Source organism: Aulostomus chinensis, chromosome 8 (assembly GCF_037954235.1).
Source record: "Aulostomus chinensis isolate RoL2024-O1b breed Wild chromosome 8, RoL_Achi_v1.0, whole genome shotgun sequence".
Classification (NCBI taxonomy): Eukaryota; Metazoa; Chordata; class Actinopteri; order Syngnathiformes; family Aulostomidae; genus Aulostomus; species Aulostomus chinensis.
Genome location: NC_141327.1, coordinates 18645250 through 18672467, shown reverse-complemented (window position 1 = coordinate 18672467; position 27218 = coordinate 18645250). Strand labels below are relative to the sequence as shown.

Below are 27218 nucleotides of genomic sequence, written 5' to 3'. Positions count from 1 at the left end.
GGACCCACCAAGGGATGTAAATTCCTTAATTTATATTAACAAACAGACACACACACACACACACAATCACATACACTCCAACTGACACTGGGCAAATATAACTGACTTACAGATCTGGCAGTTTTTGTTTGTTTTTGCATATTTTCTGAATGTGGACTTGTGTGACAAGTTGGGTGAAAACAAACTATTTCAGGTAATGTGAGATGACCAGGGCTCAAAGTTTTGGTCGCACGCCCGCACAGTATGTGAAGGCTAATGTGCAAGAACACACACACAAAACTAAAACTTGCATCGAAGTTGAATGTTCTACTGACGTGCTGAAATGTTCATTTACTGCCTCTGTGGTTTCAAAAAAAAAAAAAAGCAGCGTAGCTCATGAATTCATCAAATCTTGGTCAAATTCTCCTGAGGAAATAAAAACGAGCTGCTGCAGGAGAAATCTGTTATATGGAGAACAAACCCACTTTGTGACTAAAACAGATCATTTACGTTCCCGACTGCTCGTTCATCAGGGCAGCCCAGTAACCATTTAAATCAGGGACTGCTTTCAAAACGCTTAGAACTCCCTCACTCCACCCCGTCTCTCACTTCTATCGCTCCTTTTTATCGTACTCAAGTTATTTTTGCGTTGTTGTTTTATTCTAATTACATATCCGAATCCTCTCACCTGCCTTCTGTATCCCAGAGTATCTTGTGTTTTGTGAACTCAGTTATAAAATCTTTTGAAGTGCTTTAGCTCAGCTGCTAATATACATACAGTATATCTATGTGATTGTATATGTTTTTACCTGCTTCTGTCTGAAGTATTATTTAAAAAGTACCGTAAAACTTAGAGCCAGGGAATTAAAAAACATCATTTTTGAGGGCAAATCTATTTACTATAGCAATCAAATACAAATCCCTCTCTAACAATCAGGAATACACGTTTTTAATAGGTTACAGCAAATAAATTCAATTTAGATTTACATATTTAGCATTTAAAACTCATGAAGTAGGCACACTCTCCATTTTAGGTTTCGCCAGGATTGCCTTTGCGATTTGTTGATCATGGATTTAATATTTTGTACTTACATTTGACTAGTTTTTCGTTTCCTTTTGTTTGAAAAAAGTTCCAGTTTTGACTGTTGCAAAAAAAAAAAAGTTTAAAGAGTTAACGTTTAACTTTCCCTCACAATTGGTCTACATTTGTGTTTGACCTTTAAATGGAGGTCAAAGAGCTCAACAGGACCTGCTGAGCCAAAGCAGAGTTGGTATTTACGATGCTGAAGGGAGATGAAGCCCAGTGGTGCTGCCAGCTTGTCTGCTCGAGTCTCTGTCATTTTATCACTTCCGCAGTGTCAAACACTTCCTGAAACTTTCCCAAGGAAGCAGAAGCCTTATCACCACAGGAGGAAGATTAATTGCGTGTTTTGTCACTGCTGCAACAAAACAAACACGTGCGGGGGAATATTTACATTAAAGCAGATGTCAAGCTAGGGTCAGTGAGGTGAGCAACCTCACGGAGCCGCCGAAGGCCAAATGTAATCAGGAGCTTCTTTTATGGCTTCCATCGCTGGAATTATCCAGGTGCTTCAGGTAAAGTAGCTCCTTATCAAGATTTAGTGCCACAGTGGCGCTTTATTAGCCTGCACTGCCACGGTTTGAACTTCTGGACTGACCATCGCTCCCTCATCTCACCACCGTGCCTGCGCGTGTCATTGAGTGAGCGTTATTAATCATTAAAAAACACCTCATTTACTTAATACACCACATAGAAGCGTGAAGTTGGCAGTCAGCTGAGCCTGACAGACAAATAAAACACTACGCACACACACACACACACACAAAACAAAGGCAGGACTAATCCTCTTAAATCAGCCAGAGAATTACCAAAGTCAACAGATGTCAAGTTTCAGCAGTAGTTATGCAAGACGCTTCTGAAAAGATGTGGATCTTGATATCCTTTTAGTAGCGTCAGTTCTGGCACTCAAGGTGTGTCAGAAAAGCATGCGTGCGCGCACACACACACACACAAGATAGGCGGGGCTGTGTAGTCAAGGGTTGTGGAGTTTAATAAATCCCGTTTAACCCACCAAGAGATGATGAGCCGTGCGGAGCAGCACCGCCACGCTGCGTACCTGCTGATCAGTGTGATCAGGAGAGGAGGGCGTGTCAGGCTCAGGTAAAGAACATGACTCTATTTGTTGCTGCTGCTTGGAAATCTCTGTTCAGCCCGAGAGTTTGTTTTGGCTCAAGACTCCGGCTGACTCTTGAAAGAAGTGAGATGAGTCATAACTGACTGACAGAAATACACTGATAACCAAGTGTTTATCCTGTTGATCCCTGCAGGGAAAGGTCAAAGGTCAGGAGGGTTGACACAGCATTTTAGAGGGATCACAGTATTTGTGACTGCACCGAGCTACGTGTGGCACCGGGAGAGAACAGAAGTGAGCCGAGAATCTAAACGCTGATGTGACAGCAAGTAATGCTTCATGTCAAATTCTAAGTCTGTTTACTTGTTTTACCCTCATAGATCCCTGGAGTGTGTGTGTGTGTGTGTGTGTGTGTGTGTGAGAGTAGCTTCTCTGCACACTTACAAAAGTGTCCGTCACAACTACCCAGACAAAAGGGAAAAGGAATTTGTTATTAATGTAATTTGTCTTTAACATAACTCAGAAACGCTTGACACCATAATTACGTAGAGGAACAGCAGCATGTCATAGTTGTCACTGTACCTCACAGGTACCCTGTACTTGCAATATACTTAAAGTAAAATTTATTAACTTTCCTCCAGAGGGCCCACCAGGTAGCAAGTACTTAGCAAACACTCGAGTATCATTTGTTTCCATGTAACAGCCAGTTGTTACTTCTTTGCCCACTGTAGAAGGATTTGTTGATACTTCATAGATTCATAGAAGGAAGTTCATCTCGTCAGATGTATCATGTTTACACTTTATACACTAAGAGGGTTTGTATACAAAAAAGAATGGACAGATTTGATGAAATGTGGGGAAAAGGGTAATATTACAAGGAACAAGTGACTTTTCCAGGTGATCTGGCTCAAACTGTAGATCCTGGATCCTGAGGACTGTTCTGGACCACTGGCAGGTCAAAGCTATTAACCATATACTCACTGAGGAAGGCGGCTACGGAAAAGATTTTAGTTGCTTCATCTTACCTTCACCAACAACTTCAGAATAATAGAGTCCAACTGTTTATGTCAACATGAAGCAGTAACACCCTGATCACCGTTACTCCTCCCAACACACCTGAAGCTTGGTGTTAAATATGGAGCTGCGGCCCGAGCAGCTGGCTGATGAATGGACTCAGAGGACCTCACACTGCTTCAGGAATGTGAGGACGTTTAGCAGGAAGCTCTTTGTGATCATACACAAGTCACTTTGAGGAAATGCCTACTTTGAAAAAAACTGGAAGCCGGCTTGCCAGTAAAGATACGCGTCACCTATTTAGATTATCATGTAGATTTTATAATGGTGAATGAGTCTCTTTGGTTTGGACATGATCACCTTGCATCTGGTGTTCATTGTTTGGACTGCATTGAAACGCATAATGTTCTTCCACAATAACAGGTGTTTGTTTGTGACCTGCTTTTAATGATGTATTTCTGTTGTTTTGGGGTTTTTTTGGAGGGGGGGGGGGGGGGGGGAGCGCTGTTCCTGTTCTCTACACAGACGCATATTAACAGTCAACACTTGCCCCAACATGCTAGTTCTTCAACCAAGAGGAGTTCCTGGAAACCAATGCCCGTCTGTTTTATATTGCGTTCATGATACCATAGGTTTGAAACGTCATATTAAGCACATAGCGTTTAAGGGGACTGGCGTGTTAAGACAGGAGGTGATAAAATCGACATCGTCTTTCACAGTCTGACACATGGGCGTTACACGCACAGGACACAAAAAAGAAAAACAGCTTCAGACGTGCTGAGGATATGAAATATATATATATATATATATATATATATTTTAGATACAACAATAATAGTACAATCGTCAATTAAAAAAAACATGTGCAAGGGAGTAAAAGCAAAATATGTTTACAGTGTAAATCACCAGATTTGTTGTGTTCAGTGCGCGTACACACACACACACACACACACCACATATAAACACTGCGAGTAGTTCAGGTTGAAGGGATTCAGTGTGTTGAGTACAGTAAATGATTAATGGCTGAGCGACAGCAGCAGCGGGCTCCTATCTGAGCTGCAGTCACTCAAAGCTTCTAACCCACTGTGTCAAAGGCACAACTACTGTTTGAAAGGTGAAGTCTGCTGTTGCCTCTCTACAGACGGATCGACGGGCGTTCAGGGGAAACAGGCCTTCCTCCGGATCAAGAGGAAGACTAAACGTGGAGGACTAGAAATGTAGGGGACAAATCCATAATGAATATCAGCACTTTGTCGTGAAGTGCTCTTCTTCACCGGTCTCGTGTTCTCTCTCTTTGAGTGATCTCAGAATCATAACTAGTTTTGCTACCTGAATATTTGAGTTTTTGTTCGAGCTTGTTTTTCTTAAAAAAGGACATTCTTTGGCGAATTCAGCCGCTTAAATGAACCCTCTCAGAGGGGCGTGACGCACATCAGAGACATTCAAAGACTGACAAGTGTTTGGCTTCAGACGAGGACCAGGGGGACAGTGCTGTCTCTGGGGACTGTTGGTCAAATTACATGCTCATTTACATTTAAGAATGCAGGGGAGGGGCTCAAGAGATTTGAGGAAATACTCAGGAGTCTGAATGCTTCCCTCCCCCGTACTTTCTGTTATTCCCATCACTGAGTCCTTTGCCTCTCCTCTTTTTTATCAAAACATCCTGGAAGTGGAAAAAAGGACGAATGTGGAGGTCAAGGGTCATTTTAATGACCCCCCCCCCCAGTCCATTGACCTTCTGATCCTGGGGCTTATGCGTCACTGGCTCCTCCTCAGCTGGACCTTATCATTTGAAAGATTATTGGGTGCAGTTATGAACACTCTGGAGGAGCGAGTGGGTGGAGCCGGGGCTTCTCTCTGCCGTCCGCTTGTGCAGCTGCTGTGACTACAAGTGTCTCTGTTGTTGGGGAGAGTGTGTATCCGTCGGGGGTCGTCTGTATGCCGAGACTGGCGAGAAGGCCCCGTAGCCGTGTGGCGGTGCTCAACAGCTGTTTCTTTTCCTCTTCCAGAGCAGAAACCTGCTCCCTCAGCTGACTCTCTGACTGCACCAAAGCTGCCACTTGACCCTCCAGGCCGCAGACGCGAGCTTGGGACACCTGGGTGGGACGGAGGGAGGCAAGTGAAGGTGACCACGTTTAAAACAAAAGACCGGATAAACTGTGTTTGCCAACACGTGTGCACGCACCTGCATCTCCTCGAGCAGGTCGAGGTTCTGCTGTCGGAGGCTCTGGTTGGTCCTCTCCAGCTGTGCGGCTCGCTGGTGCTGGTTGAGGGTTGGAGGCGTGTCCAGCAGCTCATCCTGCAGGACGTGGTACTCCACCTCGTAGGCCTGGAGCTGCTTGGACACATCCATCTCACAAACCTGATGCACACAGAAAGCGTTTATGAGGTGATGCAGCCTTCTGAAACCTCTGACAGAAGAAAGAAAACCAATGACTTATACAATGATGGTCACGTGATCACTCGCTCACATCATGGTGCTCTTCTACTTCAACCAAACGAAGCCAACTGATGGAGCAACAGTGACTTATTAATGAACGTTCTTAAAATTCAGATACGTCATGTACCAGAAGTAAGCCCACACAGATAAAACAACAGTGTTGCAATCCATTACTCTGTGTTTTCTAGACAGAATACTCAGTGGGCTCTAGTAAGCTCAAATTATGTATAAAAACAATCAAGTAAAATAGAAATACTTAGAAATGATATTTGAGTGCAGCCCCACCAGTACACCCCTGCAGATAGGTATGTGGATTATGTGAGCGGGGTGGTGGGTACTGAGTGTCCTAGTCCTGCTCCAATATTCAGTATAATGATGTGCAATCCTGAAGCGTGCAGAGCACAAACGTTTTACTAAGTGAAGTCGGAGGAATCCTGTGTGCTGCGCTAGTGTTGTTGTTCAACGAGAAAAATGCTTTGTCGTTTTTTTCCCTTCCGGTCTTGACTTTAGAGACGTGACAATAATGATGTCGTGCTCCCAGAGGTCATCGACCTTTGTGAGCACAACGTTAACAGTGTTGGCGTATCCACAACTTTGGGGAGAAATAACATAAAATAAAAATTAAGACGATTTAATTCGAATGTGTCCTTTTTCCTTCCCCAGTCTGTGATAATTCCAGTCTGATGATGTGTAGCTACAACACCAACACTGCAGCCTAACACAAACACACCAGCAACAGAGCAGGTGTGTCACATGTGCCTCCTCACATCCTTTAAACACACCACCTGCTTTTTGTTGGTGAGACTGTGAGTCACAGCGCTTCACCTATAGAAAACCTGAGGTGGATAAATAGCACTGGAGGGAAAGTACCAGCAAGCTTGTACTTGTACTCCAAACCCTTTCTTGCTACGTACCATGCAAATTATATAGTAAATTCATACTTCCTAAACTACATGACTCTGACTCATCACTGTTCCTCCCCTCAGGACCACTGATGAAGGTACATCCATTCTCATGAATGGGACGGACTCACTGGACCAATACTGTACAAGAGAGGATGTTTGGGGTTGGAGACAACTCATCAAACATGGCAGCCTGCTGTTGATGACATGCGCTTGTTGTCTTGTTTTCACCACAAATACTGACGTATGACAGCTAAATGACACTCCAACCATCAGCTGCTCTCACCACAGTTAGAGGGAGGGTGGGGTTAACACTGATAGCCTCTGTCACTCAGCCAGCAGGTCACTGCAATTTTCCTGTTAAGCAATGAAGTGTTTACAAGGTTTCTTTATCACCACCAAGAACAATAAAACCACCACTTATGATGGACTACATCCTTGTAGTACATTTATACACAGGAATACACAAGATCTACAAGCTGATCTACTTCTGATCAAACAGGCAAATTACTCCACCTCCTAAAGGTCGACAGTAGGTGAAGATCACTTCTGCTGTTGAGCTGACGGACGTGAGATTTGTTTCTATCAGCCTTGAGGTTTTTTAAAAAAAATCTTGCCTGCACATCTTCTTTCTGTGTTACTCGTCTGTATGCGAAAAAAGGTAAAGATCTGAGTAAAAGTAGATTTTGAAATATCAGCCATTATGTATTTCTCCACAGGAGATACAGGATGAAAAACATAATCGGGTCTTCGCCTGATGTACCTTCAGGCTCAGGTCCCAATAATTTAGTTAGAGCCTGGGAAATGACTCGGAGACAAAAGATCTATCTTTAATATGTCTGGACTTGCGAACTCAAGCTACAAGTTTTAAATGTTTTAATCAGCCTGACTGTTCTATTGGAAATGTCCACTGACAAATCTGTGTGTTGACACAAAAAAAAAAAAAAAAATCAAGAAAACTACAAGAACAAAAACGTAGGAACAATTACAAGATATAACTTGGAGCTGGACAGATGATATGTTTATGTTCCGTTATGTCTCAGTCAAAACTACAGATTCAGCTAAGCTATGTTAAACAGAGGTCCAGTAATATTCAGGGACGCTGACTATAACATGGAACTGATATTTAGAAAGCAGCTGTGTTGGACAGTGGATCCACTAAAACAGCAGAACATGCTAGAACTCCAACTCATCATCTGCAGGTGTTCAGGCAACTGATGAAGCCTGGTGGACACGGGTCTGGACAATGATGAAGCCTGGTGAACCCGGGTCTGGAGACTGATGAGGCCTGGTGAAACTGGGTCTGGAGACTGATGAGGCCTGGTGAACCCGGGTCTGGAGAATGATGAGGCCTGGTGAAACTGGGTCTGGAGACTGATGAGGCCTGGTGAAACTGGGTCTGGAGACTGATGAGGCCTGGTGAACCCGGGTCTGGAGACTGATGAGGCCTGGTGAACCCGGGTCTGGAGAATGATGAGGCCTGGTGAACCCGGGCCTGGAGACTGATGAGGCCTGGTGAAACTGGGTCTGGAGACTGATGAGGCCTGGTGAACCCGGGTCTGGAGACTGATGAGGCCTGGTGAACCCGGGTCTGGAGACTGATGAGGCCTGGTGAAACTGGGTCTGGAGACTGATGAGGCCTGGTGAACCCGGGTCTGGAGACTGATGAGGCCTGGTGAACCCGGGTCTGGAGAATGATGAGGCCTGGTGAACCCGGGCCTGGAGACTGATGAGGCCTGGTGAAACTGGGTCTGGAGAAATGATGAGGCCTGGTGAACCCAGGCCTGGAGACTGATGAGGCCTGGTGAAACTGGGTCTGGAGAATGATGAGGCCTGGTGAAACTGGGTCTGGAGACTGATGAGGCCTGGTGAACCCGGGTCTGGAGAATGATGAGGCCTGGTGAACCCGGGCCTGGAGAATGATGAGGCCTGGTGAACCCGGGCCTGGAGACTGATGAGGCCTGGTGAACCCGGGCCTGGAGACTGATGAGGCCTGGTGAAACTGGGTCTGGAGAATGATGAGGCCTGGTGAAACTGGGTCTGGAGACTGATGAGGCCTGGTGAACCCGGGTCTGGAGAATGATGAGGCCTGGTGAACCCGGGTCTGGAGAATGACGAGGCCTGGTGAACCCGGGTCTGGAGACTGATGAGGCCTGGTGAACCCGGGTCTGGAGACTGATGAGGCCTGGTGAACCTGGGTCTGGAGACTGATGAGGCCTGGTGAACCCGGGTCTGGCAGAGCTCAGCTTTACAACATACTGGATTTGGTTTTTATTACTTCAGCTTTTTTTGTGAAGATGTACTTTGATTTTTCCAAGTTTGTTTTTGATAGATTAGCAAAAATTATTCCTATTCGGTTGTTGGTTTTTGCTAGTAATTGTATGATTTTACATGTACAAGAACCAGAATACAGAGAACTGAGTGAAACCAGACCTTCTCAGAGGATCTCAGAGTTTCCTTCACATGTCTGAAGATTAAGGGTAGAAAAAGACGCAACAACCCAAATTCAGTTTTTTGCTACCTTGAAAGATAAAACACACCCACATTCCACCACAGCCGCAGCTTAACCTCCTCCAGTACAATGAAAGAAGCAAGTCTACGGATGAGACAAGTGGGCCCGGGGCCACAGCAAGTTCAGACATGTCTACAACAAGAGGACAGAGGCGACCCAACGGACAAGGTGTTTTAGACAGAAGCAGAGACAGCAGCTGAAGGCTGAAAAACAAACAACCAATAGGAAAGAAAAGAAACCAATTCCTTCAGTGTAGAGTACTTCTATTAGTACGAAAGGACATTTTTATGGGGGCTGTTGCCACTTTTATTGCACTAGGGGCTTTTTTTAGTTCACTTTTGTGTAGCCTCTAACAAGGATGACACCAATTGTAAAATAGTAAGGATTTTTCAGGACAGCACATCTACTGTGTCTTTCCTTTTCAGGCAACCAGTCATGAAGTAGATGGGCCAGGACTCATCATCCTGGTTAGCAAAGAGGAGGAGGAACTGCCAGGTCTCTTAGAATAGAACCAGCACCTGTAGTAGGCCTGGTTCGGACTAAAATTTAGATTTAAGGTATTTTAGTCAAAGTAGGACTAAAAATGTTGGAACGCCTGTCTCTGTTGGGCCAAGATCTCCTTTGTGAAGGGGTTTGTTTTTCAGGTGACATCACATAATACAATACAACATACATATCAGATGGTACATACTATCGCTAGGAATAGAGGCTGTCAAACAAAAGCACAAACTGCACTTAAGATTACATCCAACTGTGTCAAGCTTAACTGGGTAGAACAATCAGAACGCCAGACAGTTTAGGGTCAGACTCCTGTGTATACTGTGCAAGACTCTGGCTGGGTTTAGACAGAAAAATGTTGCCTCATTGTAGCAAACTTTGGCAAATGTCTATCCTGAGCCTAACAGTTGAGTTCATTTGAGTGGATCAGCTAAATGCAGAATGCTGCTCCTGTGCTGTAAACACGGTAGCTTGTCTTAGCTGTGGAGCAAATTGTTAAAATGTACATAATCACAGATTACTGAGTGATAAGCTGTCCAGTGGTTAAAGGGGTAGTTCAACATTTCTGACCAGACCAACTCAATGAATCATCTCTCACCCACCTGGTTGATGGTTTTCTCCATCTGCACCAGGCCCAGGTTGGGCAGCGTGGTCTTGATGAAGTCCACAATGGACTCCAAGCTGTCGTGCTGCAAGATCAGAGGCTTGTGGCTCCCCAGCAGACTCAAAGCCACCTTGAAGATGACCTCTGACCCCTGCAGGAATAACATATCTGGCAGGGGGAGGAAAAGAGTGGAAGAGTTTAGAGAGAAGGAACAAGGAAATAAACTAAATAAATATTTAATCAGCTCTTGGTAGACAGGCAAAATGAATGGTGACAGATCCTCACACACACAGCTTACATAGAGAATTTGAAAAGTAACTACTAATTTTATTAAATGTAAACTTATAAGGGTAGACTGAGTAGGTGTGTTTGTGTACGTGCATGGAGTAAGGGATCAGCAGGGTTTCATAAAATCATTAAGATCAACAGATTAAGGAATGGGAGTGGAAACATGGAGCCCTGCATGTGATCTCAGTGTTCACAGAGCTGCAATGATGCCCTCTCTCGCTCTCTCTCATCCATAACGCACGCACGCACGCACGCACGCACGCACGCACGCACGCACGCACGCACACACACACACACACACACACACACACACACACACACACACACACACACACACACACACACACACACACACACACACACACACACACACACACACACACACACACACACACACACACACACCGTGTTCTGCTGAGATGAGCACCAGGAGCCAGTGAGTCTCGCTCACTGACTGAGCACCGTGTAAGAAACTGGCATGGAGAAAATAAACACAAAAGAGGAGGAAGGAATGAAACAGAGAAAGGAGACAAGGAAGAACATGGGGCTGTGGGTGTGATGGCATTTACATGAACGACTAAATGATAAAAGGTTGGTTCACATGTGTAACTAAGATGTTATCACAGGTGTGTGTGACTACGTTCCAAAAAAACTGCCAAGTTTGCAGAAATTCTTATTTAATTTTATCTTACTCTCTAAATCTTCTATTTCCTCATCTTGCAAAGTCCTTTGATCCTTGTTTTCTCATTTTCTTTCCTCTTCCATCATTCTGGGATCAAGATCTAAATTAGAAATGGTGACTGGGGAATGGAGATTATCTAAACATCTCTGTCAAAGACCCTGCCTTACTTTTCTCATGCAAGAGAAGCAGTTAAGTGAACAACTACAAAAACCAAGTGTTTTTCTACGGTTGTAGACACATAAGCAGTTCTTACCGAAGACTCTGGCCACAAAACCAAGAGGGAAGTGTGAGGCAAAGGCAGTGAGAAACCAGGGGGTAGCATACAAGCTGGGCCCGATCTCCTGCTGCTCCAGGTGGCTGTACAGATCCCGGTGGTAGTCGTGAAGCAGTCGAGACAACTGGTACATCTGAATCTGAATTGAAGCATAAAACTATTTTCATGGGTCTGAGTGAAAGGATGTGGAGCCTATCCCAGCTGACATTGGGTGAGAGGCGGGGTTCACCCTGGACAGGTCGCCAGTCCATTGCAGGGCCATCAGGAGGAATTAGGGGTTCAGTATCTTGCTCAAGGATACTTCAACATGGTCACCGGGGGAAGTGAGGATTGAACCAGCAACCCTTCAGTTGCTAGATGGCCACTCTACCACTGAGCGATGATACCCCACACAATATTGGCAATATTTGCCAACTCTGTAAAAATATTTTGCCCTGAAATCAAGTTAGAAGACTACTTCAAGCCTTTGTAGTCATTCACCTAGACATTCATTATTCATTAGTCTTCATTTTAATTGATTTTTTTTGGGAGGTTTAGTTTTTCTTTGAGGATGTTGGGGGGATAGACAAGGATGGTCAGTGGTCCTACACTTTTCCCGTGTGTGCTTGACTGTCAATGAAAAATGTAATCTTGACAACAGTGAGAAGGAATGAGATGCTGATATCAGATCAGATATCTGATATCAGACTGCTGAGGTGGCTTGATAAGAGGGCATAAATAGAATAGATTGTGATCTGTAGACATCTTTTAGTAAGTATGTCATCCATCCATCCATCCATTTATTACCGCTTTTCCTCTTACAGGTTGCGGGGGGCTGGAGCCTATCCCAGCAGCCTTCAGGCGAGAGGCAGGGTTCACCCTGGACAGGTCACCAGTCCATCACAGGGCCAACACATAGAGACAGACAACCATTCACACTTCTTAGTAGATATCTGTATATCAGGAATGAATGAAAACCCTGCAGCTATTCAGAATCAAAGATTTACCCAGGCCATGATGTGATGTGATTACAGAATAAATCATATGAGATGTACATGATTATGATTTTACCTGCAGGATGATCATGTCAGGTCTGTACTGTTTTCGGAGCCCAACATCATACATGAGAAATTTGAGCATGTTGAAGGCATCCTCTTCTCCCATGTGTAACAGCAACACTCCTGCGATGAATGACATGCCCTGGCAATACCCCACCTATGAGAACAACAATAAAAACAACCTTGACATTAATGCAAACACTTAAGGGTGCAATAAAATAAAAGATGAAACCTCAGAGACAAAAAGAAAGTGAAAGAAAAACAAGATGAAGATACCTCAGGGTCCAGCAGGGAGTAGGCCTTCAGTATATTATACAGAGACAGCTGTCCTGCCCCCAGCTGGGCATGGAAATATGGATGAGTAGGAAAAGTGCGACCTGTGATAGGGGAAAAGAGAGCATCCAGGCACCTGCATTGGTTATATGTAGTATGAAGTACTGTGGCAGAAAAAGTACCCATTTGATGTCTAAGATCAAACAGCTACAGCACTGAAAACAAGATACCACCATTCAAACTGGATTTGATTAACTTGATTTATCAGACATCTGAGAGAATCAAGGTCAGCTATGATGATCTATCAGATAGCGAAGCCTCTGGGTGTGTGCATGCATCTGCTCTGCTCCACATCACCTTAGAATGCTAGACTTCACACTGCGCTGTTGATGTTAAGGAGTGCATGAGCATGTGCCAACCCATCCAAGCCGCTATGCTTACAAACATGTTCCTGAAAACACATGCATGAATGTGGCTTTATGCAAAGCCAGCATAACCCCCTTTCAGGAGCTTAACATGTATCGTCTGATAGGACATGTACCTTTCAAAAGTGACAACATAATGAAGACCTGGGATCTGTCAAAGTACAGTTTTAACGTCGGACGTGTTGATAATTGGCAGGTGTGTGTGTGTGTTTTGGGGCTGAAGACTTCTTGACTTACAGCATGTGACAGTGAAGCTTCGGTGGAGACAATGACGACTGTGTGAGTGTGTGTGTGTGGAATGTGCTGTGGGGGCTTTATGTTTATGAACATAATGCAACCACCCCCTCCCCTGCCTGAAGGAAAGTGTGTGTTTGAGAGTGTACGTTAGAATGCTGGGTGTGGAAGTGCTGAACTTTACAGTCTTGAATTCTCATCCTTCATCATGACGCCTAACTTGTGTTAACTTAGTGCTTTTCATGTTTACAGCCATGGACAGCTACCTGAATATTCAAATACAACATGCTTACATCATACAGCGCCTTGATATTACACCATTTATGCCAAGAATGCGTTTGGCGTCATTTTTGTTCCTTCAATAGTTATGTTGAGTGAATAACATGACAAAAGGCCCCGGAGGCAAGAAAACAAGAGGTTTTGCAGGGGTGGATGTGAATGTATGTGGGTGTTATATGGGTGGGGTGTATGTACCGTGTGTCTTTGGGGTTGTGAAGGCGTCAGTGTTACAGTGAGGTCTGAAACATCATAATGTACCCTGTAAAATCTACAAAGTTGTTGATTTGCATCAAAACAAAGTGAATGTGTGCGTGTGCGTTACCCAAGTCGATAAGGATGGCGTGCTGCTGCGATGTGAGCTGTTTGAGCAGCTCTTTGTAAGGAGTGTCATTGGCAGGGGGTCGGGAAGGGACAGTCTGCTTGAGCAGGTACTGTTCAGACAGAAACTTCCAGATCTCACCTCGATGCTGCCTTGGGACACCTTTCAGAAATGGAGAAGGACAAGGGTGGGACTGAGTTGGGCTATGCAATGTTACTACTGCTGCTGTGCGACAGCTGTAAATGTGATGCTGCTAAAAGCGGATTTCTACCACTTTTGCATTAAAGAATGTGAGTGTAGTACACAAATAATGAGATCTGACGTCAGGAATTGAGAATGTGGTGTAGTTCAGTGGGCTGAAGACTCTCCTCAGAGGAGCCTTACCTTGACTTGTAAAATACCTCATGTCAACCCACTTATTAGTTTGAGTGGCAGACAAAGAAAGGTTTTTGGCCCACAAGAAATAAGTGGAAGGGCAACCATGATCGTTCTGTTTTCACAGTACTGAACACAATAAAAGAATTAATCAATTATTGACCTGGACTCAAGACAGAAGGTATAGAATGTTGGATGGAATGGAAACAATGTTTGTGTTTTGTTTTTGGACAATACTGACTGAAACCCAACAGTTTGCTGCTTGCAAAATTCACTGATGGAACATAAACACACGACCATAATAAAAAGTTCTTACTGTCTTCAAAAGGCAAGAAAAAGTATTCTGGACCTCTTAAACTTAAAATAAATATTCCATTTTTTGAAAACAGTTATATTAGTACTAGTCTTATTAGTAATTCTAGTAAAAGAATTTTAAGTGCGTCGATAGATACCTAGAGCACGACAATTCCACTGACTTGTGAATTATTTTACTATATTTACAGGTAGTGGGCTCAACTTTGTTAACACACCTACAGGTAGTGGGCTCAACTTTGTTAACACACCTGGAAACAGCCCTGTACAATCATAGTCTGCTCCACTGGGGCAGTTGGAGGCTGAGGGCCTTGCTTGAGGACACCGTGGAGGTGGTGATAACAGGGGGAGGTGTAAAACAAGCGGGATGTTGTACTTCAGTACAGATATAATGATCCACTTGGTGGCATAAACTCAATGAGTCTTGATACAAATAACAGACTGAAATCAAGAACCTCACTCAAAGATCATAGGAGGAGGAGGTTTGCTCACATCCGGCCTTGCAATTTAACTACTGACCTCCAATCTCTTTTTGGTGCAGCAGATACGGCGTATCATCAGTTGTGTCATAATCTAGCTTGACCAAGTTCAAACAATCTCAGTCAATTGCCTTTCTGTATGCATCCGTGCTCTGAACCTTGTACGCGCCCCTGTCTGAAGCTGAGGGAAGCAAAGATAGCCTTCCTGTTCTTAGTGCAGAACATACTAGAGAACGAACAGAGCAGCGACACTGAAGGCAGCTTTGTTCAAGAGAAATACACTCACTCTGTTGTGACAAACAATTTTCATAGACTTTATGTTGGTTCCTTCCCCATATTTGGGAAAAAGCCCAAGGCTGATGATAAGGGGGAAGTTACCATACATATTTTCAGTATTGGAGCTTTATACATTAAGCTTTGGTCAATATTTGCAAATACCAGGGGATTTTACAAAAAGCAAACATTTCTAAGTTGTACTGATAAACAGTATGAATCTGTGGAGGTGAGTGTACCTTGTGCAACTGCAGCATGTATAGTCTCAGAGTCAAATTTGACCTTTGCCCTTCCAGGAGTCCCCAGCATTTTCTCCCACACCAGAGTGACGTCCTTCAGACAGGGTGTGATTTCTTCGTAGTCCAACTTTAGACGCTTGTTCTGCAGGTCGCTCTCTGAGGCTGCAGACATTGAAACGGACAACATACATCAATCATGACTGGCTGAGTACCCTTTGTTTTGGTCCTATGCTGTGTGTGTGTGTTTGTGTGTGTGTGTGTGTTTGATTGATGTTTTTAGTTGGGTTGAATTAAGATGTTACACCTTACTCTGTAACACTGAATGAACTGCTTAGAAGTTTTCTTTTTGCATGAGAATCAATGTTGTCATTCTTTTGGCTGCAACCCTGCTGGTGTTACATGATGTCTGAAGCAAATGAAATAAACTTAATTCAGCCTGAAAACTCTTCCTATTAAAATGAACAAGAACAAGAAGAGTAGAATGCAGGATATCTGCCACGGGATATTCCAATTGTGATGCGCCATAGAAAGGGAGGGGAGGTTGGGCCACAGCGGCGCCAAGGCACCGTAGACAGGAAAAGTTGAACTGGTCACATCTTTTAGAGAAACATAACATGATGTCAAGCCGTGGAAGCTGATCATGTGAGCAGGAGACCAGACTGGAAGATGCCCATGGGAAGAACCATGTAGCATTATGCCATTTCCTGAGCACCAGAGAACATGGAAGAGAGCGATCGCTGCCATCTGGCTTGCAGCTATGTTGCAATAAAGTTGATAGGAACCACCTCCCTTTGGTGTGTGTCCATTTGTTTGAGTTCACTGAAAGGAAAGGGAGGAAAGGTTCTGTGTCGGTAGTTAAGAAACTTCTTCCTCTTGTTTCTTGTTCAACCGCAATGACCAAATTGAATGGGGGAGGGTACTGTTCACAACATAGCATACCAACATTACTGAGCAATTACAGGACCACCTGATTTGGTCTGAAACCAGCCTTGCCATAACCTGCTGAAACACCTTTGTGACACTGAAAACCCTCACAAACCTAAATATCCTCCATTGTCTTCGTACAGGCTCCTGGTATTTCATAAATTTGAAGTTTCATACGCAGAATAAATATCAGAGAACGGAAGCGATACCCTTTGATGTTTAACTAATTGGTTTAGCGTCATCATACAGTTTTAACTGAAGATACTGGGACAATTGTTCAGTTTAGTAGGCGCCGGATTCGGACTCTTATCATGAACGCAGCGTTAAAACTAAACAGAAACAAACTGTGAATTCCGTTGTAACACAATGACACCCTGATCAAAGAAGGTGAGGGCACACCCAGCACCCCTCTTCTGTTCCTCTCTTCTTGACAACACCCTTCCTCTCCCCCCCCTCCTAATCTCTTAACCCACAGCCCATCTTTTCTTCTTTTTTCAGTTGCTTGTAGAAACTCAAGTCTTTCTTCTTATTCAATCCCCATTTGCGTTGTCTGTCAACCACACACTCCCCTTCTCCGTCCTTCCCTTGAGGATTTCTCCACCCTTTCCACTCATGTGTGGTGTGTCCACCCAGTAACCAGTTGCAACTTGGCAGGTCTATGCAGAATGACATCATCACTATTGGACAGAAGAGACAGCCAGCCACTTCCTGTCCAAAATGCATGCATACCCTCCACGAAACAGAAGGAAAATTGGCAACAAGCAAAATGAGGTAATTGCGATAACGCTACAGTTGTAATGAGCTAAGTGACAATGCTGATGGCTGTTGATTTTCATTCACAATACAGAGTGAAGTGAAAGAACGTTGAGTGCCAAGCAAAAGTAGCCAATAGGCCATCTGATAAAGGTCACAACTGAATTAAAAGCATTTGAACTCTTTTTGTAATGTGCCTCAACAATCAAACACAGTAAAGTAGTGTGTGAGTGCCCTGGAAGGCATAGTCTAGGTCATAAAGGAAGGGAATTTAGACAGCTCACACGCCCAGCGTAAGAATAGATGCTGTTGGAGAGGCAGTGGCAGTGGCTGTCTGGCTTATCAGTTGTCTGGAGCAGGCATAGTCTAGTCCATCAGGACTCACTCATTGGCTATAGCCCAGCTAGCAAAACCTGCATTTGCCTCAAGCTCCCAATTTTGCCTACAGTCTATTGCTGGAACACCCCACCCTTGATAACACATAACAGGATAGGATGCTCCACCCTGGAGCTGACACGCGCGCACGCACGCACGCACACACACACACACACGCACACGCGACCCATAAACCAGGCAACAAAACACAAAGAATGAGAATGATTGGTCGCCTTTCCACTGCATGGTACCAGCTTGACACACTTTATGCCTTTTTCGTCTGTAAAACAAAGCTGGAGAGAGTAGGCTGTACTTTCACCCCATCACAGATCCAAGCAAACACAGCAGATACTACAAGGTGACAAAACATTCAAGGCCACTAATTTGTTGGTGAAAATCATCATTAGGATCCAAACCATTTTATCATGCTCCTGCCAATGCTACTGTGTGACAACTGGCTAAGCTACTGCAGTGTGGGGCTTCTTCCCCACATCATGCCACTATAGGTTTATTCTCAATACAGAACTTTTCCAGAAGAAGTCTTTACAACATTTCTGCACTGGAATTTCATCTGGCTTAACTGGTATTGTTTTATATTTGATGATTGTCTGGATTATACAGTATGTCCCTTTTTTTCCTTCCACTTAATGCTTTATGCTCATGTGGCCAAAAAAAGTGTTTTATGGCTCTATGTTTGTGTTACATTATCACAAAAAAATCCTTTAAATACTGCACTACAACTTTAAAACATATCCAACAAAATTGAGGCTGCTAATTTGTTAAGTCAAGAAACTATTTAATCAAATGGAAACCCACAAAACAATGCTGTGAGGACAACTGAGGTAGTGCAGACGTTGCGCTGTTTGGCTGTTGACAGGGCTCTAAATGAACACCAACCACCAGCTAGACTTTAGAGTTCAAAAAGAAAAAGTCATAAAAGTAAAATATGCAAGAGGTTGGTAGATTAGCAAAAATCTTAATGTATTGAGTGACTGGTAAAAAAAAAAAAATTGGGTGTTGTTTGAAGGATTTTAATGTGGCAATTATTATTTTTCCGCATAAACAATGTCAGACACACTCTGGTATTTGCTAAGTGTGTATGCCTTTATACACGTGGGGAGGGGAGCGCCATATTAAGGGTCAAAAACACATATTACAAGGAAATTCTGCTAAACTGAGGGGACTATGTGAGAAAGTGACATCACTGTACCAAAATCCAGCATAGTCAAGCGGGTGCCACACAGCAGCAACGGAGTGGAGGACAGGCATAGGTAGAGAGAAGTCCTGGGGGAGGATAACTTTCACCTGTTTGAGATAGTGGAGCACATAACAACTGCGTGTCCCTATGCGTGTGGAAGGCCCTTGCATCAATATCGCCCGACATTTTCCAGCCACACCCAATTGTACAGGCAATTATTTCTGTCTGTGTGACGATGAAGTGCTGTGTGTGGGGGAATTAATGGTTTGTGTACACGACAGGTAGTTAGGGGTGTGGTGCATACTTGGCTATGTGTTAGTGCGTGCCAACTAGGTCAGGAGAGAGGTGGTGCTCTTGGCACACCCTAAGATATGCCTATGAGCGAACACAGACAAATACACACACACACACACACACACCCCCTATGTATTATATAAGCTATTAATCTGTGGTTGGCTTAAATATGTAAAGAAAGAAAAAAAACAGGCGCGCTCTCTATTACCAAATGGCTGCGTGTAAGCACATCTGGAAAGGCAGGCTGCCAGAGATTGAGAGAGTATGTGTTTTTTATGTGATTTAGCTTCTGGAGAAACTGTTCATGTGGTTTAAGAGCATTATAAGGTGAGTGACGCCAAATGCGCTAGATTACACAGAGCTGGCTGCTGTTCCTACTATCATGAAGATGGACAACAAATCAAATTCACTCTAAAACCAAGCAAAAATGCTACTGAATACATAATTAATTGTAATCACTGATGTGTGAGTACACAAATACTTGGAAAAAATAATCATTTGTGGAGGTGCAAATGTACTGTGGAAGAGCCAGTGTGAGCATACTGAGTGTAAGTGGATGGAAATGCAGTTCTCCCCTCGGCCATCCCTTCGACTCACCTTGTAGTTTCTGATTCTCCCTCTCCATCCTCTGCAGCAGGATCTGCTGCAGGATGGCCTTCCTCCAAAGCTCCCTCAGCTCTGCTTTGCTCCTTTTTGTCCTCTCTTCAGACAATGCCCTCATGGACAAGTCCACATTTCCACCACCTACGACTTGGCCCACACACACTCGACCCCCATCTACACAGGAGTCTCCCCGCTCTGAAAGACATGTTACATTACATTGTGTTGAATCAGACCACACGCTATTATGTCTACAGTACAGCAGCATTTAAATTGATACAGCCACTAAAAGTGACAGTGAAACCAAACTGAAGATTAAGAAAATGAAAAATGAAGCCGAAGCTCAAGTTTTATGGTTACAGTAATCTTAAGTGTGCAAACACACTGAATCTTAACAGCACTGCAAAGCTGAAAACAAAAGGAGAGGGTTATGAGCATGAAGAGGCTACACTGAATCGAGTGTGATAATTCTTGAGATTTCCATCTGTATTTCTTTGTTATCATATTATTTTATTGTACAGAAAAAAACAAACGAGAGGCTAACAGGCACAAGTACGAGTTCAGATCATTGGAACGGACAAGAAAATACCAGCTTGGCTCAAACTGGAAAGAGCCTGCCTGACCTCTTTTCTATGTCAATTCCTCTGACACTTATGCAAAATAAAAAAAAAGCCAAACATAGATATATTTGACACAGTTGGGTGCAACACACACAGAGTAAAAATGTGTTTGTGAGACTCCACCCTAAAGTACAGGGTGGATCCCAGACCTCAAAATATCCTGTGTTGTTTAGAGGAAGGACACAGCAACTATCCAGATAGTACTTAAGGTCTCTGTCAGTTCACCTACATACTGTACATGACTCTCACACACATACACACACTGACAATAGTGTTCTTTGTGTCAGACAAGGTTAAGATGTTATGCTTACTTTTTGTCTGCGTCAGAGAGGCTTTCAAAGATGAGAGTCACTATACAAACAAAATGCTCTCAAGTGTAAGATAAGCAGGGAAAATCCAGGCACACACGCACGCACACCTCTGAAGAGTCACCTTTGTATGGGGCATTCATTGATATAATGCATTCTCTTAACCCTTACCCAAATTTTAACCATCACAACTGAATGCTTCACCTTGAGCTTATTAATTAAATTAATTCTAACCTTAATGTTAAAACCAATCCTTAACCCATCTCAGTCATGAAGACCAAAATTTCCTCACTTGGATGGTTCAACACCAAACTCTGTCCTTGCAAAGAGAGCTGTACACACACACACACACACACACACACACACACACACACACACACACACACACACACACACACACACAGAGTGAAGTCTTCTAGGTGAGAGCAATATTTGCTAAACAAACACAGACTGCTACACCCATTCAACAAAACTCAGAAGCGTTAGCATATAGGTGTGAAGCATGCACTGATGCGTGCAGCTCGATTTAAGTGGAGACCGTCCACTGACACCAACCCCTGAGCCCGTCACCCTAACCTAATCTTACCTATAATGATTATATCATGAACATAACTAACAGTAATACTAAAAACTATCTTGACATCAAAAGGACTAAACACATAAGCATGCAGTCTCTTGTGGAAAGTGGCACAATCCACTCCCTGAGTAAATACTCCAACTTGGCCAGAACCATGTCCCAGCATACACACACACACCATACAAAGTGGGTCAACAACGCTGGCGCTCTCTTCTCCTCTGGCGCTGTCTGTGTGTGGACTGTCAACATGACCTTGAGACATTGCCGCCCTCCCGGAACACACACACACACACACACACACACACACACGCCACACCCATGACCTCATGTATGTATGCGCACACATAAATACACACCCAGCCCAAGTTAGCACTGAATTCAGCCGACACAACGCCCATCACACTGACCAGCTAACTTTTCATGGCAGTCAACTATCAGAGTAAACCTCAGGTTCAGCTTTGACTCGGGGTGCCTAAACGGCTGTTCACGTTTCATATGAGAATGAAACAATGCCATAAGGGATGCCTCCACCAAGCTGATCCCTTGAAGATCACCTTTACTGAGTTAGTAGATGAAAGGTCACACAAGTTCCACAATTCAAGTATATTCAAATCCAACAAAAATCACAGGGGAAAGGAAAATTACAATACTGGGTGTTTCCAAAAATCCAAGCATTTCTCTTACTATTAAAGTGGGATCCAGCGCCCAGACAGTATAGACGTTAAACGGCGCCTATCAACCTGGGAGCTGCTGGTTCAGTTCCCTGTGTCGCCTCCAGCCGGGTTGAGCATCTACAGAGCCTCAACTGCCTTGTTTCTTCAGAACTGATAATGTGAAATTGGAATTGGGAAGACAAATGGCATCAAAGGCAAAAAAAGAAAAAGAAAAAAAAAGAGATGCTGTAATGAAGTGTTATCTTGTCAAACACAGCACACACTACAATAGGAAGCTGTTTGCACTTCTCCCCTGAAGAAATTTGAGGCCAAAGAGTGTTAAACACATCAAACCACCATTTACATCTCAATGTGCATCACCCATTAATAAGAAACAAAGATGCAATAAAAATGTATAATCATCTCTGAGCTGAGTGACAATTATCTTTAGTTTCATAAATTGTCATTTGACACATTGTTATTATAGAACCATAAAATGTTGCCACTTTGAATTGAAGTCTTTTGCTGAGTTGCTTTACTTTTTTCATTCCACCACACTGGCATTACGGGACTTAAAACTGCCACGCCTATGATTTTAGTGTGACCCTCATTGCTGCGTGTGGATCCTACATTGAGTGACGATGCAACTGTTTACTTCTTGAAAGTTAATCTTGGTATATTTAGTGGCTACATTTCATGTGACTGTGTCAAATGCCATCAACGCCAGTTGATTTCTTCCATATTCCAGATAACGTACTTTCGCTCAGGCGTCAAGTGGCATAACAAAAAAACACACCTGAACCCTGGGCAGCCCTGCAAGTTATAGATTACGGTATGCAATATGCTTCATTTGCTACTCACTAAGCTGTCAGAGTGTGACACCGTGTCTTTTAAACACTTATTCCTAAAAATACTGGCAAAAGCCTTTTCTTGCTCTTGATCTTCACATCAACCTTTTATTCCAGATGACCTTCAAAAATACATCACTTGTCTCAATAACATGAACTATCTTCACCGCATTTATTTTTGAGATATGCGGCTCCTTTAAACCAACCACCAAATGCTGGTTATCACATCACCTCTTTGACAGAGGTAATAAAGACAATACTTCCTTGCTGATGTTAAAAGTATCTTGTCTGACATTATGTCACCATATGTGCATCCGTCATGTAATCCTCTCAAAGGGGTCATTTTTTTTTAAGTTGGCTTTCCACACAAGCGGCACAGTGGAGTTACAGTGTGACCAACCCAACTATCTCAACTGTCAACACTTACTCTGTCATACACACAAACACACACATTGTACGTGTAATTATCACAATGCAGGATCTGAAGACGTGCAGGTACAAGCATGACTCCTACCTCTGAACAGGCGTGTATATTTTTACTGATAAGACTGGTGCAAAGTTAAAATATGTACAACATAATTTTCAACTTCTATCTGTCACATTGCTACAGTATTTGACATGGCTGTCAATCCCCAGGCAGACTCACTTTAATTGTTTTTACTTGCCAAAAGCACTCTGGCTTTTCCTCAAATTTCATCACTGCCAAATATTTGCTCTAGATAAAAGTCAATTGGCTACATCAGAAAAGAGCATGTAAGCTAATCAAATACAATCAATTCAAAAGCTCCAAAAACAGCTACAGGATTCCACAACATCAATCACTCACATCTTGATAGTAAAGGAGATGTACATTCCAACATATGAATATTTGGATAAAATGCTTCAAAACAAAACAGAGAAAATGTGGTATGAATCCACTTCATGCTATTAGTACGTATTTTATAGATTTCCTGACTGCAGTTTCAAAATACACTAAGTTAGCAGTGGATCTATAGAGATCATGACAGAGATGAAATGTTGGTGTGGCACCAAAGTCAAAGTGAAACAGCTGTCAAAAGCGAGGTAACAGTAAGTGTATCAAGTTCATAAAGGACAGACGGAACAGGTAATCTCATCTATTTTCACCCCCCTCCTCTTTTCTTGTCCCAGCTGGAACTTCACGAGATGAAAGAGTGACACAGAGTGGAAAGGCTTTGTCATTACACATGGATGTTTTAAGTACCAGCACAGGCAGCAAATGATGCGTTCTTGTTCATGCTCTTATATTTCGGTAGATTGAGGCATGGATGAATGCATCTGAGTAATCAAATATTTACATATGCTGCAGCATGCAGACACAGGAACGACACAGTGTATCACTACAGACTTGAATGTTCTCAGTGTCTTTTAGTGTTCCGCATTGCCTACTAAATGACTGTGATAATGATTTCGCCCTACATTTTTTCCAAGATCTAATTTGACTATTTTGTGCCAGAAAACTACAGCAAGTATTAAAATCATTCAAGTGTTAGACACTAAATATGTAGGAAACTATTTGTATAATTTTCACTAGAATTAACCCATGGGGCATATTTGTTAGATATGCTGTTGGAACAAGATCCCTCCATGTCCTTCTCTGCATTTACCTGCAAAGCTGCCCTCTCATCCTCTAAATGAGTCTCAGGGGAATTGCTGGGTGAGGGCAAAGTGCAGAAGATGTGAAAATGACATTTAAAAAATGTCTGGTTACACTCTGGAAGACAATGAAAAGTGGATTTTCTTCTCTGAGCTACATCTTTCTTCTCTATGTAACTGGTAACTAAGGCATAATTACAGGCAATTTCTGTAATCTTAAAAGCATAAATCACAGTAAATATAGATACAAATGTAGACTTTGTCCATTAAAAGTGCTGCAAACTCTTCAAAAATCCACATCCTCACAACATACTATCACACCATACTTAGGTACTTGTATTCATTAACATCTGCATAACACTTAGAATCTTTGTCCTTGCTTTTAAGACGAAAACAGGGCCTGACAGTGATGGACCAGACAACAAGTCAATGTCCTATTTCAGGGCCAACAAGTTGTCAGTTTTTACTGTGTCCATTCTTACCATTAGTCTCTGTGTTTTTCTGAGGTGTAGCAACCCGTAGAAAGATCTGCTGCCTCCAGGAGTGGCGATGGCTGCGCAGGGGACTCTCCCCAACAACAAATTCTGCGTTTGATGTGGAGAGAGCTGCTACATCTCTGAAAACACCAAACAACCACACACGGAAAGGTTCATCGACTTAAAAATGACCAGAATACCAACATGACATCCATTTGAGGAACCTATGAAACATGGAATGGGTATTACTGTAATTCTATGCTCCTCACTGACATTGATATCATTGTTTGGTGTGTATGTGTATACCTTCTCTTTGTTTCAGGGCATTCATTTTCTTGGACAGGGGCCAGAAATTGAAATTTCAGAAAATTAGGGACAGAGGATGAGGAGTGGAGACGAGCACGAAGACCCCCCAGTGGACTGAGGGTGAGAGATGGAGGTGAAAAAAGGCAGAAAGGGTATGAAAAGATGAATGTAAGCCCTGTGCACACAGAGACTAAACTCTGGAAATGCTCTCTTTTTAAAAAATTCATTCGAAGATGGTGAATCTAGCATTCAGCTGGGCTTTGGCATAGCTGTGTTTGTGGGTGGGGAGAAAATGTTGAAACAGACACAGCAATGAGGAGTCACCTGTCAATCACTGGACCTCATTCATGAAATGTTTTTACACACAATAACAAGAATGTGTAACCTTCATTTTAGTCTTCAGAAGCAAAGCCTGCTGGTTATTTGTGACTCCTTGCTTTACTCCTAATGTCTCATGTGTACCTAAATCAAGGCTTTAAAAAATCGTTGTATGCATAAAACCATTGCATGCATGAGCCCAGTTAGAAACTCTCATTTGATTTATTGTTACATTACAATGCAAGTCATCTCTGCCTCTGCCTTTTGTGTCATTCCTAAGGTTTCTTAGTCTGAACAGGGCCTTACATCAGAACATTAAAAAAAGCAGAAAAAAGAAAAAGCAAGTTGTTTTCAAGTGCAAGTGAACAAATATGCAGCAGCAGAACTGAAAACCAAAGCAGGAGTCTCACCTTCTTTTATTGGGCCTAGATCCAGAAGAAGGGGAGGAAGGAGGATGAGGGGGCAGAGGAGAGAGGGATGCAGAGCAGTTGGGAACAGGAGGAAGGGCGGAGTCAGCTGGGTCATTTCTGAGAAACCGTGCAAATGTGGACATAAAGAAAGCAAAGGAAATGAAAGATGCAACAAAAAGTGTCAACACAGAAAAAGGGTGAAGTATAAAAAAGCAGGGAAATGAAAGGAAAGGCACTTGAAGGTAGAGCTGGGACTTCCCTGTCAATGTTACTAGAATTTGCCAGGAATTTCAGTTGGTTATTACAAACTCCTCAATAATAAATTACAGTTTATTTAATGTCTTTTCACCTGCTGCTTACAGTACTTTTATACTTTAAATAAAAATAATAATGATAATTAGCTGCAACCAAAATAGATATAGTGTAATATATATGCTTATAACAAGTTAAAAACACCAGATGTTGCTGTATGAATGTATTACTAAGTTATTAAATCTTCATGCTCAACAGCAACAGTTAGCAGGTTACTGAGGTCAGCTTCGAAGGAACTTGCACACAACACTACTTCGGCCTCATTTATCCACATTCCTCAATGGCACAAGTTACACATTATAAAATTCTTAAGCTTTCAGTACAGATCAACCAGCCTCTCATTTCACCCCTTCACTGTGCTGGTCTGGAAGGGAATACATGAAATCTCGTGCTCCAGTTGTTGCCCTTGGGAGGGTAAAAGTTGTTACACAGCATCTGTGTTGACAGGCTGGATCCGAATAGTCCCTCCTATCTCCTATTCCTATCCGATATTCCTTGACGGAAAATGTCAGGGGTAAAGTGGAAGTGGGGAGGAGAAATCGAAAGGCAATAGGAGAAGAGGACAGTGATGCAGAGAGAACCCGCCTACATTTTCACTAGGCAACATCAGGGAGACAGTGCATGTTACTGACGTGTATCGGTCTCGTGAAACTACAATGTACAACTGAGGGATGAACATGTTGAAAATTAAAATAAAGATGCATATAAATTCAATGGATGGATTTGGATTTAGGATTAATTTCTATTCCAATCGCTGATGGACAGAATGAGGATTTAGGTTTGTGTAGATGAAGAGGATGAAGGGTCAAATATATATTATAAGCCACATTCTTCCTGCCACTTGCACTCATCAATCATTTTGGTGAACAGCTGAGTGGTGCCTTGCTTTCAAAGTTGTTATTTATTCTATCTGTTGGATTGAATACTCTGTTTGCTATGCTAAAGGAGCTAATATAAGAAGCACTGAGCCTCCTTTTTGATGTGTTTTGGAGAATTCCAACATTAGTCAATAATAATAATAATAACTTGTATTTATATAAC

At 42.9% G+C, this 27218-nt stretch overlaps 1 protein-coding gene and 1 long non-coding RNA gene across 7 annotated transcripts in view; one reads left to right on the top strand and one right to left on the bottom strand.

The window, feature by feature from the left end:
• Positions 1-1506: 1506 nt before the first annotated feature.
• tbc1d1 (TBC1 (tre-2/USP6, BUB2, cdc16) domain family, member 1) overlaps positions 1507-27218 on the bottom strand; it is a 48996-nt gene continuing 23284 nt past the window's right edge. Inside the window, exons 12-22 of one of the 3 annotated variants that reach the window (XM_086211454.1) lie at positions 25866-25982; positions 24838-24971; positions 19733-19933; positions 15592-15753; positions 13917-14075; positions 12660-12760; positions 12397-12540; positions 11326-11485; positions 10101-10270; positions 5332-5508; positions 1507-5242 (exon numbers count right to left, since the gene is read on the bottom strand). In XM_086211454.1, coding sequence (XP_086067580.1) covers positions 4958-5242; positions 5332-5508; positions 10101-10270; positions 11326-11485; positions 12397-12540; positions 12660-12760; positions 13917-14075; positions 15592-15753; positions 19733-19933; positions 24838-24971; positions 25866-25982 — 1810 coding nt within the window. In that variant the 3' untranslated portion in view covers positions 1507-4957. The remainder of the gene's footprint in view (positions 5243-5331; positions 5509-10100; positions 10271-11325; positions 11486-12396; positions 12541-12659; positions 12761-13916; positions 14076-15591; positions 15754-19732; positions 19934-24837; positions 24972-25865; positions 25983-27218) is intronic. The other 2 variants (XM_086211456.1, XM_086211455.1) reach the window with 2 other exon arrangements.
• LOC147257490 (uncharacterized) lies at positions 2076-8069 on the top strand. 4 transcript variants are annotated; one of them, XR_015117607.1, is made up of 5 exons: positions 2076-2161; positions 4288-4363; positions 5156-5271; positions 6250-6330; positions 6573-8069. It is a non-coding gene; the product is annotated as an uncharacterized LOC147257490 (long non-coding RNA). The 4 variants fall into 4 exon arrangements; XR_015117608.1 differs by lacking the exon at positions 6250-6330 and adding an exon at positions 2329-2426; XR_015117605.1 differs by lacking the exon at positions 6250-6330.